Genomic DNA, 17393 nt, shown 5'->3' with positions numbered 1-17393 from the left:
CTCTCTCTCTCTCTCACACACACACACAGACACACACTCATATTTTAGTGCTCTTTTAATGCCAAGATATTGGAGATTATCTGAATATCTATAAACCAGAAGAAAAAGAAACTCTGATAGAGCATAATTAAACATTTCTAAAGCGACAACACACTTAAGTAAAAGAGCAATATTTTTAATTTTAAGGTATAGAATCTTCTTAGACCTATCTGTACAAGGCATGTCAAATTTAAACTCCTAAAACAAACCTCTTAATTTCTACCTTCTTATTGAGCGATAGCAGTTCATTTGTAGACTGTAGTAAATGGCCTCATAATCTAACCAGAAAAGAGAATCTATGATTCTCTATTTTCCCTCAGCTCCCACATTTAACCCATCAGGTCTGACTCAAACTTTGAAACAGCTGGATTCTGCTCACCTTTCTTTGCTTCCAATACCTATACCTCATCCAAGCCATAAACAGGTCTCACCTGGGCTTCTGCCTCCTAGCGTCTCATTTTTACCTTCCTAGAGTCCATCCTTACCTAGAAGTTGTAGGAGACTATATACGTCCCCAAACCTCTACAAAAAATAAGAAGGGATGTTGAGCTGAAGGTAATTAAAAAGCAGATGTGGGAGAACTTTCTGCCTATCCTCTATGGACCTAAGAGCAGGACTTGATTTATGAAGATAAAAGGTAAAATGACATTCCATCCAATCACCAGGGAGAACAAGGTTAACCATGAAAATAACTTTGGACCCTTACTGGTGTAGAGAGGGCACCAAAGGAATCTTATGGCAAGAAGCCTTACTAACTAGCCTTTGTTTTCTAGTTATTTGCCTTCTTTTAAGTTGCCAACCTTAGAGAGTCAAAGTCTTATGCCATTGTCTTGTCACTTCTCTAAAGAAAAAAAATTTTTTTCTCAGTGAATTAGAAGGCCAAGGTAGGAGGCAGCCTCAACAACTTGGTGAGACCCTGTCTCAAAAAAGAAAATTAAATAAATAAATAAAAATAAAAAGAACTGGGGATGTTGCTCAGAGTATATCAACCCTGGGTTCAATCCCAGTACAAAAAAAAAAAAAAAAAAAAATTACTCTTTTTTGGTAAAGAGGCTATAAAAACTGGAGCTCCAAGGCACCTCTTTGAGAACAACTCATTCCTGGGGGTCTCTCATTATATGCGAAATAAACATACTAATAAAATTCAGTTTTCTCTTGGTAATCTGCCTTTTGTTACAAGAATCTGTTTGAACTTGGAATCTATGGAGGCCAAAGAAAAAAATTATTTTCCATCCTCCAAATGACCAGATGGATCTTTAAAAACTGTGTTTCTGGTCACTTCACTCCCCTGTTTAAAACTGTCCATTGGCTTCCGCGGCACACAGAATAAAGCCCAAGCTGCTGATGTGAGAGGCCTCTCAGTCTCCCGCCGCCTCCTCCCTCAGGCACATTCTCACTTGAGAGCTATTTCCGTCCCCTCTGCAGGGCAAGCTCTTCCTCCTTGCTTTTCCGTGTCTGACTCCTTCTTTTTCAATACTGAGTTTGCTTCACAGGTATATTTTTGTCTCCCCACCATTCCCGTGTCCGACCACCTCTGTTACTATGTCCTATCCTAACATTCCATTCATGTTAAGCCCAGCAAATGGCAGAGCTGCATCTTTAAAAACTAAACAGGCATTTCCAACCACACGTTCTTGGCAATGGAACCCGCACATCATTTATCCAACACGGAGGGGGAAGTTCTCACTTTACATTGTGAAAAAGACAGCCAGATATCAACAGTTAACAGACACGAAATAAGACAGAATTTTGACAAAACGTTCATTTTCTTAAAGAGACTTCGGCTAGAGAGCTTGAATAGCCTCCTGGTCAGTCGTCTGGAAGCCATCCCTCACAAAGTCATTCAACTTGGCTTCCACTTTGGGAAGAAAACCACATTTTTCTCCACTAGTTTACTTTTTTTTTTTTTTTTTTACTTTAATGTCTTCTACTGTACTTGGTCCTTTTCGTGTGTGGGGAGATTTTTCCTGCATTTGGATTCTTGACCTTCATCTTGGTACTGGTGGCTTTGATTCTTTTCCAGTCTGGTTTGGTTTTTGTGCATTTTTGGCTGGAGTGTCTTGTATAGATTTCTTCACTGGAGGGTTGCCTTCAGTCTCCTCTTCACCAGAATCATCGTCATTGTCATCTTCATCACTGCCCTCCTCCTCATCAACTGCGTCCTCAGAACCTTGTACTTTCCTCTGTGGAACCTTGCTACCACTTCCAGGGGAAGATGGTTTTCCAGAGACTGGTGAGCTTTCCATCCTCCTCTTCTTCATCTTCTGACTCTGCATCTTCTGCCACAGCTACTAAGTGCTGTCCAGCAATGTGCTCAGGCCCTAAATCCCACTTCACCCTTAAGACTACAGGTGGTGTAACTTCAAAGTCCCCAAGTGAAACTGCTGATTGTAGAGACATTTTCAAAGTTACCAGTATTTTTTAAATTGGACTGACTTCATAATTCATTGCCTCTTTTTAAAGAATATGTAGTTCATCCTTTGTACGACAGTCCCTAAACCCAGGGGTGCTCTACCACTGAGCTACAGCCCCAGTCCTTTTTCTTTTTTCTTTTGACAGGATCTCACTAAGTTCACTAAGTTACCCAGGCTGGCCTTGAACTTGTAATGCTCCTGACTGAGCCTCCCTGGTTGCTTGCATTATAAGCACATGCCATTGTGATTGGCTCTGAACGGTTCTTAATGATAACGGGTGCTTATTTCATCATCCACTTTAAAAAAATATTTATCAGCCTTTAATTCATAACCAAAATGTATTTCTGGGCCTTCTGGGGAGCTCACTTCTAGGTCCATTAAGTTTTCCATGGGGTGGTGGCATGCACTTAGGTGGGAGAGAAGGCCGGTAGAGATGAACTACTGCTGCAGGGCAGAATGTCAGGCTGGCTCCTTATCATTTCAATCTTGTTGAAATTCTTCTGTCCAAGGGGCCTTCTCTATGACCAATGAAAGTGGTCACTGGGTCATGTTCTCTATTTTAATTCTCTGCCAGGTACTGACCACTATCTGGTAATTCTCTTGCTTTATTTATCTGTTAGTTAATTTATCTTTCTCTCCTCATTAGAAAGCAAGCTGATCCACAGCAGGGAGACTTACTTTATTCATATAAATATCTGTAATACCCAAAATGGTGCCTAATACCAATAATATGAGCTTGTTGGATACTTATTGAATGAGAAGACTGTATTGTTGTATAATCAAATTTTTACTAAAAAGGACATTATTTACATATAGCTATATATTTTTGTTGTAGAAGCAAAGGAAAAAAGTATGGAAATATACTTAATAGTAAACATTAATTGAAAGGAAAATTAACTTTTTTCCCCTAATAATTCTACATCTGCAATTAGTAGGAAGTATGTATTTCTTCTTGGAATGAAAAGGTAATTCAATAAGTTACAAAAATGTGAAAGGAATGAATATTTTCTAAGTTCAGGAGACAAACTGATTATATAGGTTGAATATTCCTAATTCAAATATCCCCAAACCCACAATGCCCCAAAATCTTTTTTTTTTTTGAGCATGTATATAAGGTTACAAGCAGACAATTTCACATCTTATCTCACATGAAGGGTCACAGTCAAAACACTGGCACACTAAAAATACCGCATAAAATTATCTTCAGGCTATGTGAACAAGATACATATGAAATGTAAATGAATTTTGTGTTCAGATTTGGGTCCCACTCTTAAACCATCTCAATATGTATATACAAATTTTCAAAATGTGAAAAAGTTCTGGTCTCAAGCATTTCAGATAAGAAATACTCAACCTTTTTAACAATAAATATCTCTTTCTCTCCAACTCTAGAAGCATGCCAATATTATAGCAATCTTGTTCTAGTAATTTCTCCATTAATAGATGAAGTAACTTATTTGTTATTGCAGGTGTTGAAGTGCTTCAAAACCATAAAGAAAGGGGTACAGTTCAGTCAAAATTATTTTCGAATACATTCTGAAACATTTAATCAGAACAAAATTATACAACCTGAGGAAATCAACTTTGAAGATGGTAATACTCACATGGTTAAGTTCTAATATGCTTGTTTGACATTGTTTACATAACTTTTTAATCATATCTCAAATGTTTTGTATTTTAGTTAGGAAAATTTGTTTTTTAATACATAGGATGCATAAGTGGTGAAAATCCCAAAAGTCAGATTTGGGAAAGTGATCATGATAAAACCATATAATGCACCAAGAGTTAATCTGGAGCAGCCTTACCTCAATAGAAGATGGGGAGCTTGATGGCAGCGGGAAGGGAGGAACGGCCATCTGATTGACTGCGTCTTCATTTCTGCAAAATGTTAAAATAGGCAGAATCAGTACAGAGTAAATGCTGAGTTCTTGGCTTAAATTACATAATGCTTCCTCAGTTCTCCATTGAAAATGCACAGAATTAAATACATATTTAAATACATAGCTTTCGAGTATGCAGAGCAATTAGACACAAAAAGAGATGTATTACTCAAGGGACTCAGATGCAATTATTAGTGACAAAGAATGATGACGCTAGGCATTCGCCAAATCCTGCTTGGAAAGTCAGGAGCCGTGGAGGATAATTCTGGAAAGGCGTCAACTTGCTCAGCAAGGTGGAATATAAATTTTTCAAAAGGGCCTATATAACCTCTCAGCCCCATTAATGTCTAGAGCATTTTGTTCTTTGAGCTGGAAAGGTTCCCAGCCTCCTCTCTTGGTTTCTAACTTTCTTCTGCCAAATGAAGGATGGTGGATGTCTATGACAGGCCTTGCATGGCGGACTGTGAGGAGGAGTGATGGATGGGGAGTGTGGAGCTCCCTGCAGACAATGCCTTGTGAATTTTCCTCATTATCCTAATGGGGCAGAGGAAATGGAAACTGCAACCTTGTCACTAGGGCAACAAGCGCACAACTCTTAGAACAGCAGTTCTGATTATTTGGGCCTATTTCCACCACATTACTAGCAAATGGTAGATGTGGGAGATGACTGTCCTTCATCATTCATGATATAGGACCAACATAATTATCTCAAATTATGCAAACTCCTTCCTTCCTCCCTCCCTCCCTCCCTACTTAGTATGGGCAATTGAATCCAGGGTCTCTCTAACACTAAGCTACATCCCCAACTTTTTTATTTTTATTTTTAAATTTTGAGACAGGGTCTCAATAAGTTGCTGAGATTTGTCTTAAACTTGTGAACCTCCTGCCTTAGATTCTTGAGTTGCTGGGATTACAGATGTGCACCACTGTGCTGGACTTTGATTCATCTTTCATAATATAAATCAAGAATGCTGACAAAGATGCATCCTGCTGGTACGTAAAGATCTAAAAGTTCCTAGATCTCTGCTCATATAACTGGTGTACCTAAGGGAAGCCATGACCTGACTTGGGAGGGCATTCAGTGTCCAACCCCATTTCACTTCTTGGTTCTCCCTGACTTGGTAACAAGTCCATTGGTCCCTGTCATTCCTGCTTTGGTATTTTAATCATACTGCCTTACATGAAATGCCAGTCTTAATTCAATTTATATGCATCCACCCATCTTTCTCCTCCAGTGCCAGTTCAATAACCACAAATAAGTGATCATTGCCTTAAATTCAGAGACTATATATTGATACCCTCCACATTCATATATTTGGCCCACATCCATTTCTAAGCTTAAGAGCTATATATCCAACTCCTCCTTTATATCTTCTCCATGTTTTCCAGGGTACAGAACCCTGTGTGTGTACAGAAGTCCCCCCAGTCCTTGGGGAAACATTTCAAGGCCCCCAGGGGATGCTGGAAACCAAAGATAATATTGAACTTGTTCTACTTTTCTCTGTACATACATAGCTAAGATGTCTTATGAGCATCTCAAATAAAATAGAGCTTTTTATCCCTCTCAGTTCTCAGATGGTTCCACAGTCAAGTCTCCTCACCTGAATACCCATCAATAATATCTGTGTCTGTCATTCAAACAGGATTAAGCAGTTTTTGAAAGCTTTCATTCCTCAACTGTACTTTCAAACCATCAACTCGTCATGTTTATTCTGTCTTTAAAATGTATCTTGAACCTTTCCACTTCTTTCCATCCTATGCTATTGTAAGTCATGATCATTTCTCATCTGAATTAACAGAGAGCTTTCTCCTGGATCTCCATACTTCCGCTCTTTAGGCAATCCTCTCTAGTCCATGCCTCATTCAGCAGAGCTATTGTGGTTCTAATATACAAATCTGATTATATTTCTATCTCTTGCTTAAAATACTCCTATTGCACTTAGGATCAAGTGTATTGTCTTATTTGATGAGAGAAACTCACTCATTAGCTGTGGGGCTTTGGGAAAATCGCTTCTCATAGCCTCTGTTTCCAGAGTGCTAATGTAAGTAGGTTCAACTGTAAGGATTCTGGTGTAAATTCCTTGTGGAATGAGGGAGCATATAAAGAAATGAAGTCTAGGCATCACTTCTTGGATTCATGGATTATCTATAAAGGAGCCAAACCAAAGCAACTGGGAGAAAAACTAAAACTATAAAATAGTACTGGAGAGGATGAAAAATGTATCTATTCTTTCCTGATTGCATTTTGAATAACTTGAGCTGCACTATTATGTAAGAGATGGCTATTTTTTTTCCAGGGGTTACAATCCATTCCTCAGCAGCCTGCTCATACATAGAAAAAGTAGTTACTCTGAGGTGAGTCATCCTATTTCCCCGACGGTAATACTCCTCCCCGTCTAATTTCTTCCACTGAATAACACAATAGAGCTCAGCTCAGCTAAGAACCTAACACCAACAGGACATATCTGCTCCGGATTTGGAACTCACACAGCAGAGTGCATTTGGCAATAATTAAGTAGATGCTTTTGTATCTCTTTCAAAGATTACCAGCATTGAAAAGATGACCACACATAAATTCTCATTAAGAAGTCCTGATTAACTAGACCAAGTTAGCTCAAATCAGCCAAGTTATCCCTTCATAATTTAATGATTTTCCCCAAATTAGTATGACTTCAATGCCTTTTAAAGTCCATTAAAATTTTTTAAATCTCATATAATAGGAAACCTATACTTAGTCCCAATAGAGAGAAGAAAGCTGCTGTAAGAGATTTCAGTTCATAATTCTTTATAATCCACTAAACAGTGAATTTTCACACACCTCAACATTAAGCTGTGGAGAGCTGACACACTAGCAATTTCAAAGAGAAAAGAAAGAAGAGGGAAACCAAAGGATAGGAGGCATTTATACTGTAACTGAGCAGTGAGCCTGAATGACTTCTAAGGAATCTTTGACCTCCTAAGATTCACAGAAGGAATGAAATCTGTTTGCATTATAAATAATCTTCCTTTCCATAAAGTTAATAAGTCTCTTAGACAGTGGTGCCCCATATAGAACGCAATTCTTGATGGCAATTGTTTGGTAGTATTGTTATCTTTCAGAGCTGCTAGAGAGATAAAGGAGTTGGACCATGGATAAGAGAACTGTTTTCCAGGGTACAGAACCCTATGTGTGTATGGAAGTTCCCCCCAGTCCTTGGGGAAACATTTCAAGGCCCCCAGGGGATGTTGGAAACCAAAGATAGTATTGAACTTGACATTTATTCTACTTTTCTCTGTACATATATAGCTAAGATAAAGTTTAATTTTATAAATTAAGCACAGTGAGGGACTAAAACTAAGATAATAATTATAACAATAAATTGTAATAAAGTTATGCGACTTGGTCTATCTTGAAAGAGTCAAGACAAATACAGATATTTTTGGAAGAATAAGTGAGGCCACAGTTGCGGGGGACTGCTGTGTGACTTTCTCTATACAAATACTGCTGTTCTTTCTCCCTCTCCAAGAACAAGGGTGGGATCTTATTTCCTTGAATCCCAGCTTGTAGCAGGGCACTGAGCGAGAGAGTAGGCAGACTGCAAGTGTCTGCTGAATCAGAGGGATCTGAACAAGGCAGGAAAAGGAAAGCAGAGCCATCAAACAAGACCCTGGGCTTTCCAAGTTTCTTCAGTGAGTTAACGACAACGTGCAGCCAGTGGTGGGCCAGCTCTCAGAAGTACTGCATGTGAAGGACGTTCTCTGGGGTGTCTGCCCAACTCACAGCCAGTCCCTGGATGGGCCATCTTGTTTATACTAGCTAACTCAAACAACCCTGCCTCAACCCGAGTGGATGGAGAGGGCAGATATCTGTCTTATTTTGGGGCCAAATTCTCCCCAGGACTCTTAATCTCAAAGAGACACAGACCTCAGGACTGTGGTGTTAAGACACTACCAAAGGAAATGCTCAAGCTGTGTGGTTCACAACTCCCTTCTGCTGCTAGCTCTGGAGATGCCTGGGTGCCTTCCCTTTAGTCTTAGTTGTATGGCTCCTTTAGTAAGAGTCTGTGGGACATTCTTTTATTCTTTTTTTAAAAAATTTGTTATTGTATAGTACAGAATGCCTTTATTTTGTGTATTTTTATGTGGTGCCAAGTATTGATCCCAGTGCCTCACCTGTGCTAGGCAAGAGCTTTGCCACTGAGCTACAGCCCCAGCCTAGACATCCTTGTATTCTTTCGACACATTCTCCTTTTAAGCTTACTTAAATTGCTTGAAACTCAACAATACAGCTATCGTTTTATTTTAAACACATTTATTTAACAAATATTTGTGCTATGGATACAAAAATGAATAAAACACATTTACTGTCACTGATGATATTAGCAGTTAGTGAGGCATACAGCAAATAAACAATTATATTTGTGGAATTAATATCCAGGGGCTGTCAGTTTTATTTTCTCCCCAAAAGGATCCTAAAAACACTGCCAATTCAGTTCCTTGTTTGTAGAATATATTTACAGCAAACACACATTTTGGATCTTGATTTCAATTCTACTTTTGTTAAAAAAAAATATACTCGTGTTGGTAAAAATCCTGCAATGTTGAGTTAGGCAGAATGATAAGAATGCTCCCGAGATTCCCTCCCCTGGCTTATGGACTGTGAATATGATGAATTTCACTTCCATGGTTAGAGGTTATATGGCACAGCTGACTTTAAGATGAAAAGTTATCAGGTTGGGCCTGACTTAATCACAAGAAACCCTTAAATCTGGAGATTTCACTTCTCAGAACCTCAGTGTTTCTTAATTAGATTGATTTACACAAATTCTAAATGGATGTAAACTCTTTGTGAAACACCTGAGGTCAGATACAGGAAGTCCAAGATGAGAAGCACCATTACTGCTGAGGATGAAGGGGGCCCTCCTGGAAAGTGGGGAGCCTCTAGGAGATAGCAGGAGCACTCATTTGAGAACCAGCAAGTCAACAGGAGTGAGCCTGCAAGTGAACTGTCCCCCAAGGTCTCCTGAGAATTCAGTTTCACCAACACCATGATTTCCGCCCCATGAGATCTTGGGCAGAGAACCTAACCATGCTGTGCCAGACTTCTGATCTACAGAAACGTGAGTCAGTGAGGGCATGCTGTTTTAAACCACTAAATTTACAATTTGCTACACAGCAAGAGAAAACTAATACATGACAGAAGTTTTCGATCTATAAACCATGGTCACCAGAAACAGCATTTGAGTGCTTACCACGTACCATTTAACCTCCATAACAATTCTATGTGGTGGTTACAATTATTTTCTTCATTTTCTCTGTTTTACACAGAGGTTAAGTAACCTGACCAGTCACAAAGCTACTAAATCACAAGCTAATAAATAGTGGAGCCAAGATTCAAAATCACAGCCTGGTTCCAAAACCTACTCTTTTAACTACTGAAGTGTTTCCCATTTTAATAGCCTCCTGTCACAGAGCCACAAATGTCTTCTGTCATATACTCAAATTAACATTCCCAGACTTGCCTTGGGGGAGATGATCTATGAGGTCACAATTTAGTTGTTTTTTTTTTTTTTTTTTTTGGTACTGGGGATTGAACTCAGGGGCACTTTACCACTGAGCCACATCCCCAGCCCTATTTTGTATTTCATTCAGAGACAGGGTCTGAGTTGCTTAGTGCCTCACTTTTGGGGAGGCTAGCTTTGAACTTGCAATTCTCCTGTCTCAGCCTCCCAAGCCGCTGGGATTACAGGTGTGTGCCACCACGCCTGGCTACAATTTAGTCTTAAAGAAGTTATTTCATAAATTTTCTTAAGGTAAAATCACACACAAGGCTGAAAGTTTGCTCACATACCAAATACAACCCCCCTACCCCTCACTTCAAATCTAAGTTCTGGGTGTCATGTCAACATTACTCGAAACAACGGTTGTACCCCATTTGTGTACAATGACTCAAAATAAATAAATAAAATAAATTACTCATCCCTTAAGTAGATATAAAAACTATACAGTGGCTTAAAATGTTCATTATTTTAAATACTATGTGATAAGGCATTGTATTGAAAAATACAGTGGAGTAGGACTCCCTCAGTGCTACTGTGTGATGATTATTAGGAATGTTCATGAACCCTCTGGCTTGTACTTTTCTTCCCCTTCTAAGTTGAGCCAGCACTTGATCAAGTACACTTTCCTTTTTTGCCTTGGTGATCATGGAAACATAGTAAGATAGAACTTCTGTTACCTGGATGCCTGAATCACCACGGTGAGCAGAGAGGGCCCCGTGATGAATCTCAAAGTGTATGTAACACGGGAAAGAAATAGATCTTTGTTGTTTTAAGCCACCGAGAATTTGGGCTGTTTGTTACTGAAGCCTAATGGAGTCTATCCTAAGTCAATCAAGCTCTACATAAGTTTATAATTTTTTAAAACCTATGTGTATACCTTATTCATAATAACTAAAAACTAGAAACAACTCAAATGTCCATATATAGGAGAATGCATCTACACGTTTTTGTATATTACTGTAATATACAAAATTACTTTCAGAAGTAATTTTAGGAAGAAACTTGATAAATACAACATGGATGAATCTCGAAAACACTATGTTGAATGAAAGAAATCAGACATGAAAGAATACTGTTTGATTCTATTTGTATTAAGTTCAAAAGCAGTCACAGCTAACCCAGAGTGACAGAAATCAGGAAGATTTTGTTCTGGGGAAGGAGGGAGTGACTAGACAGTGGTACCCACGGACTTTGGGATGGCTGAAATTATTTTTGTTTTGGGTGAAGGTTACACGGGTTATACAATTATTAAAAGTCAACACACTGAACACTTAAAATCTTTTGTGCTGAGTATAAATTATGCTATGACTGAAAAATAAATCCATGATTATATGTAGTAAAGGACAACACCTATGCTATCCTGGAAAGAAATCTAGGCAAAAGTACAGAGAAAATGACAAAAAAAAAAAAAAAAAAAAAAAAAAAAAAACAGAGATAACTTATAAGTAAGAGACAAAGCAACTTCAACAATCTTGGTTTCTTAACCTATAAAATCGGGATAATATCATCTACTAGTTGAATTGTTGTGAGATAATGCAAAGCTTACAGTGTAATAATGGTTAAAATTTTTTTTATGGTTTCATGATATTGAGTCTCAGATGCTTAAACTTCCAGGTGCTAGGTCATTCAGCCATCAACTCAAAATAGTTGCCAAGACTAATGGTTTCATTGTAAAAGTTTTTTTTTTTTTCCTCCTAGTTTCTTGATCCCCAGCCTAATTCTGTTGCTTGGATCATGAAAAAAGTACCCTTACTGGTTTCCTTGTTCTGCTTTCTCTGCATCTAAATCAATTAAAATCATTCCCTTCTAAAAAACTACCTCCTGGAAACGGGCCTGAAGACGGAAACTGAATAACCAACATCAAAGAGTTCCCTTTATTGGTGCTTATTTTTGCTTGATTTGTAATTACTTACTTGCCTGTCTTCAAAGTTCTTAGAGAACTTCATAACTGTGTGACCTTGCATATCATCTACCATACAGTAGGTGCTCAGTGAATAATTTGCATTTGTTCAGGAAGTCTGCACTCAGTTCATTCCCACGTCACTCTGCCTGGGTAGCATTAGCAGGCTCTTGCTGTACCCACTTCTCCAACACAGTCACTTCCCCCTGTTCTTTAAGAATACTTTATGTTTTTATAGGCACATACATGTCATGTACAGAGATTTGTTGATACAATTGTATATTTTTTTAACCACTAAAATTATAACCATAATTCAAACTGTATTAAGGGGTTTCATTAACATGTCATTTAAAGCATTACTTCAACAGCCCTTGATGAATTCCCAAGGAGAAATAAGAGACATTCTAAGATAAACTCTAGAGGCACACGTGGTCAAAAGAAGAAATAATGGGCTATAAATACAACATATTTATGTTTCTGGGAAGCTCAATGAGCAATTTCTGAATGAGGAAAAATAAAAGATGCTACCAATGTAACTGAGGCATGTGTATGTTTGTGGAATGCCATACTTTTCATTTACCAAGGTCTGAGATTTCTCCAATGGGTATTTCTACTTTTAAAAGAGAAAGTGTATCCCATCCAAAAAATTCAGAGAATCTTGAGAAAAACAGCCAAAACAATTTTGTAAAAGAACTAAGTTGGAGGTCTTATGCTTCCTGGCTTTAAAACTTAGTACAAAGCTACAGTAATCAAAGCCATGTGGTACTGGCATAAAGATATACTGATGGATGGAATTAATGCTTGTGTGATTAAATGAGTCTCAACGAGGATAGCAAGACCATTCAACAAGGGTAACGAAGATCTTTCAACAAATAGTGCAGGAAAACCAGGATAGTCAAGTGCAAAAGAATGAGGCTGGATCCTTCCTTTATACCATAAGTGAAAATTAGTTAAACATGGATCAAAAAGCCGGGCACGGTGATGCATGATTGTAATCCTGCGGCTCAGGAGGCCGAGGCAGGAGGATTGTGAGTTCAAAGTCAGCCTCAGCAACTTAGTGAGGTCCTAAGCAACTGGGTGAGACTCTGTCTCAAAATAAAATATATAACTATATGTTTATATAAGTGCCCCTGGGTTCAATTCCTGGTACCAAATCAAAAACAAAAACAAACAAAAACCCCAAACCAACTAACCAACCAACCAACCAACAAAAAAACCACAAAGGATCAGAGACCTAAAGATAAGAAACGAAACTAGAAAATTCTCAGAAGAAACATAGGGGAAAAAGCCTTGTGACACTGAATTTAATAATGATTTTTTGGAAATGACACCAAAAGCACAGGCAACAAAAACAAAAATAGACAAATGGGATTACATGAAAATTCGAAACTTTTCTTCATCAAACACAATTAACAGTGAAAAGGCAACCTATAGGATAAGAGAAAATATTTGCAAATCATGTATCAGAATCCATAAATACTCCTACAACTCAGTAACAGTAATAGGAAAACAAGCAACCTGATTAAAAAATGGGCAAAGGACACGAATAGACATTTCTCCAAAGAAGATACACAAACAAACAATCAGCACATGAAAAGATGCTCAATATCACTAATCATCAGGGAAATGCAAATCCAGATCATGATGAGATACCATTGTTCACTCATTAGGATGGCCAAAAAAGAAAAAAAAAAAAAAAAAAAAAAAAAAGGCAGAAAATAAGTACTGGCAAGGATGTGAAACAATTGGAACACTGTGCATTGTTGGTGGGAATATAAAATGGTGCAACTCCTAGGAAAAACAGTATGTGGGTTCTCAGAATATTAAAAAACGAGTAATCAAATAACTTAGCAATTTTACTTGTGGGTCTATATTCAAAGGAATTCAAAGCAGCATCAAGGAGACATCACACACGAATGTTCACAGTTGCATTATTTCCAACAGCCCAAAGAGGAATCAACCAAAAGTGTTTATCAATGGATGAATGGATTTTTTTTTAAGTGGCATATACATATGATGGAAAACACATACAATGAAATGTTATTCAGATTTAAAAAGGAAGGAAATTCTGACATTTGCTAAAACATTAAAGAACCTCGAAAACATAGTAAGTAAAATAAGCTAGTTAGAAAAGAACACATATGGCATGAATCTGCTTTCTCAGGTACATGGTATAGTCTCATTCAGAGATAGACAGTAGAACAGTGATTGCCAAGGTCTAGGGTGAAGAGAGGAATGGGAAGTTACTTTGTAATGGATAAGGAATTACAGTTTGGGAAGATGAAAATGTTCTGCAGGTAGACAGTACTGATGGTTGAACAATAATGTGAATGTACATAATGCTACTGAAGTGTACACTTAATGGTGAAAATGATAAATTGTGTGTTATGTGTATTTCATCACAATTAAAAAAAAATTAACTGATCAAGAAAAAGAAAGTAGGGGCTGGGGTTGTAGCTCAGTGGTAGAGCACTCACCTAGCATGTGTGAGGCACTGGGTTCGATCCTCAGCACCATGTAAAAATAAATAAATAAAAATAAAGATAATGTGTCCAGCTACAACTAAAAAAGAAAAGAAAAGAAAACGAAAGTAAATGGTGATGGGCCTATGTTTGACTTAATTTTATTTAAAATCACTATTGTCTTTAGGACTGCTCCGGTCCTGCCTCTTTAAAATGTACTCTCACCAAAGCTATAGGATCTTATTCTACACTAATAAAATAGTATTACACCAAAAGCAAAAGCTTGGGGCCTCGATTTAGCATGAAATGCTAAGTAGGTTGATTTAGGTGGCTTTTCTTTATTTGTTCAACCTCTTCTAAAATGTTTCCAACTACAATCTAAATCTTATGCCCAGCACATCATTTAGATGCACATACACCACAAAAATGTTGAATAAACAAGGACACCGGAACACAAGCATGAATACTATCTTCTGAGTGTACTAAATTTAGTGATTTGAGACACTTGGGAACAGTTAAAAGAAAAAAAAAAACCAAAAAACTTTACAACTGGAACATGACATTGAATTAACTTTCAGCCAGAAAAACCTCATGCAAATGACCCAAAAGTAACATATAAGACAAAGCAAATCATTACAGCTCAGTGGGAACTAAATTCTTTTCTGAAAAGATGCCAGGAGATATCCCTAACTATATGAACAAAATGAGTAGTTTCCAACTCACAAATGGAAGCCACCAGAATAGCTGGATGTGCTGATCAAAGTCCAATGACAGTGGAATTATGAATTCTATTTTCTTGGCATGCCAATGTCAGTCACTAATGAGGGCTGCTGAGAGTAACTCAGCATCCAGATCCACATTTTAAAAGGTGGCCCCAGGCAAGTTCTACATTAATTGTTACAGTTGTGCAGAGGAAAAGGTGGTTCAAAAAATGTTTGGCAGTACAAGTTGGCAGGAAGATTGAGTTGGGGAGTCTAAGACTGAATGGGGTGCAGGAGTTAGCCAAAAATCTTCTTAGACTTTCTAAAAGATAGTCTAGTAGATGCCCTAGCCAGTCCCATCTTCCTCCTGGCTGGAAAAGCCCAAATGTTCAGCTATCCAACCCTTGCCACAAGCCAGGTGCTGGGAAGGTGACCCTCCCCACAGAGACGAACCCAAGATAAGTTTTGATTCCTCTGCCATAACCATGGCGATCCTGTTTCCAGAGCCAGTAAATGGATTGGCAACAGCAGGTACGCTGTGGAGACTTGTTCAGAGGTCTTCTGTTCTGCTAAAGGTATTTAAAAGATAAAAACTTCTGAGAATCAAGGCTAAATGCCTGCCTGTGGCAAGAAAATGCACAGGGGCAACTAAAGTTCTCACTCTGGTGGCCCATGTCTTGTTTTAGATAGCTCTAGTTTTACAATATTCCCATTCAATAGGATTCTTTGTAAGCAAGCAAGAGAAATGAATTCGGGCTAATATGAGCAAAAGAGCATTTACTGAAGGAATATTGGGATCTCAAAATAAACAGAAGGGCTATAGGACCAGGATGGAAACAGCTGTCTACTAAGAGACAAGCAGGAAGCAAAAACATGCCATCGCGGGAAAGTCTGATCAGGACACTGTGGATGATGGGAATAAACACCATTCATATAAAAATCATTCACATTACTAGCTTCCAATTCTAAGCCGAAGGTCACACATTGTCCAAGCTTAGGTCTCATGAACACCTACTGGCCACACCTCAGCCGTAAAAGAAGGATCTGGCTCTTTCAGCTTCCAGTTTCCACAGGGGGACAGGCATCTGGATTTGCTTTTTTTACTGTCCCACCAGGTGTATGTGCATGCACATACATGTGCTGTGAACACGTGTGTACATATATGTTTGCATGTGGAGGGTGCACTAAAGCAAACAGGCATTCTACAGGACAAAGAACATACACACGTGTACATACACACACAGATATGTATTTATATTTGTATGTGGACAGATAGATAGTGTGTGTGTGTGGTGCTGGGGACTGATCCCAAGGCCTTGTACATGCTAGGCAAGTGCTCTGCCATTTAACTATAACTCCACTCTCAAAGACATAAACGTTGACTAGCAAAAAAGAAAAAAAACGCCCATATCATCCCTTATGACCATCTCAAATTGGTGTTTTTGCATGCCAAAAGGGGTGAAACAAATAGTCATAATTCCCATAAACTAATAGATGCTGGTACTGTTAAGGAATGGGTGTAGCAAAGAAAAAATTACCAATTCTCTTTAAACTGTTTTTCAAAGATACTTTACAAGTCATTCAAGAAAGACAAAGGATAGATTGCCTAGCACATACAAAGCACTGGGTTGAGTCACCAGCACTGAATAAAAGAAAATTAAAAAAAAAAAAAAAAAAGGAAAGAAAGAAAGAAAAGATGGCCTTCTTTAGTATTTTATCTAATTCACTGAATTCACCTAATTCATGAATGGCCCTATAAAATGTTTGATCACTTCAGATTGGCTAAAATTACCCTCAAAAGAAAAAAATATATACCTATTATGAATATTAGAAAGAATATGCCATAGGCTAAACATGATTCCAGAAATGTATGACCCAGTGGAATCATAACTGGAATAACTATACAACTTCCCCAGGTGAAAGTATTTCAAAGGAAACAATGCCTCTCATATGGACGTATACATTTCAATGTCTGACAAAAGATCAAAACACAAAACATTTTAACTCTACCTTATCCTTGTTGACATGCCTATAAATTCTAGTTACAAAAATTAATAGTTTGTTATTATTTAAGATGGATAGGCTATACAGGAAACAAGGATTCTAAGAGTTGAAGCACGAGTGAGCATTTCCGAGCACTCCGAGTGACCCCGGGGCCTTCCGGTATGGTCTAACTCGACAGAAAGAGGCTTGACGCTGTCAGAATGCCTCTGCTTCCTTCCTCCTTGCAACTCCTGGAGCTCAGAGCTAATGACAGGCCCCTCCCTCAACACTTCTGGTCATGCGTAAGATGGGTGTTATTCTACTGGCTCTGCATTCTTCAACGGTGCACAAAAGTCAAGAAGATGTTTCCTCCTCAAATTCCAAATAATCAACTTACACAGCTGGACCATCTAATGGTTCTTTCCTAAGGAAAGACTGCTTTTGTCCTACAAGTATGCGTTCAGGTGTACAGGA

The 17393-nt window shown here is 38.2% G+C and overlaps 1 protein-coding gene across 9 annotated transcripts in view; it reads right to left on the bottom strand.

The window, feature by feature from the left end:
- Positions 1-17393, bottom strand: part of PATJ (PATJ crumbs cell polarity complex component) — a 399437-nt gene that overhangs the window by 106996 nt on the left and 275048 nt on the right. For all 9 annotated transcript variants that reach the window (XR_013757701.1, XM_079103582.1, XM_079103581.1 and 6 more), the window contains one exon: positions 4259-4331. Coding sequence is in view for 8 of the 9 variants with exons in the window: in XM_079103582.1 (XP_078959708.1) it covers positions 4259-4331 (73 nt within the window). In the remaining variant the exon portion in view is untranslated. The remainder of the gene's footprint in view (positions 1-4258; positions 4332-17393) is intronic.

Source organism: Sciurus vulgaris (assembly GCF_902686455.1).
Source record: "Sciurus vulgaris genome assembly, chromosome: 1".
Lineage (NCBI taxonomy): Eukaryota > Metazoa > Chordata > Mammalia > Rodentia > Sciuridae > Sciurus > Sciurus vulgaris.
This window is presented reverse-complemented; position numbering and strand designations above follow the sequence as displayed.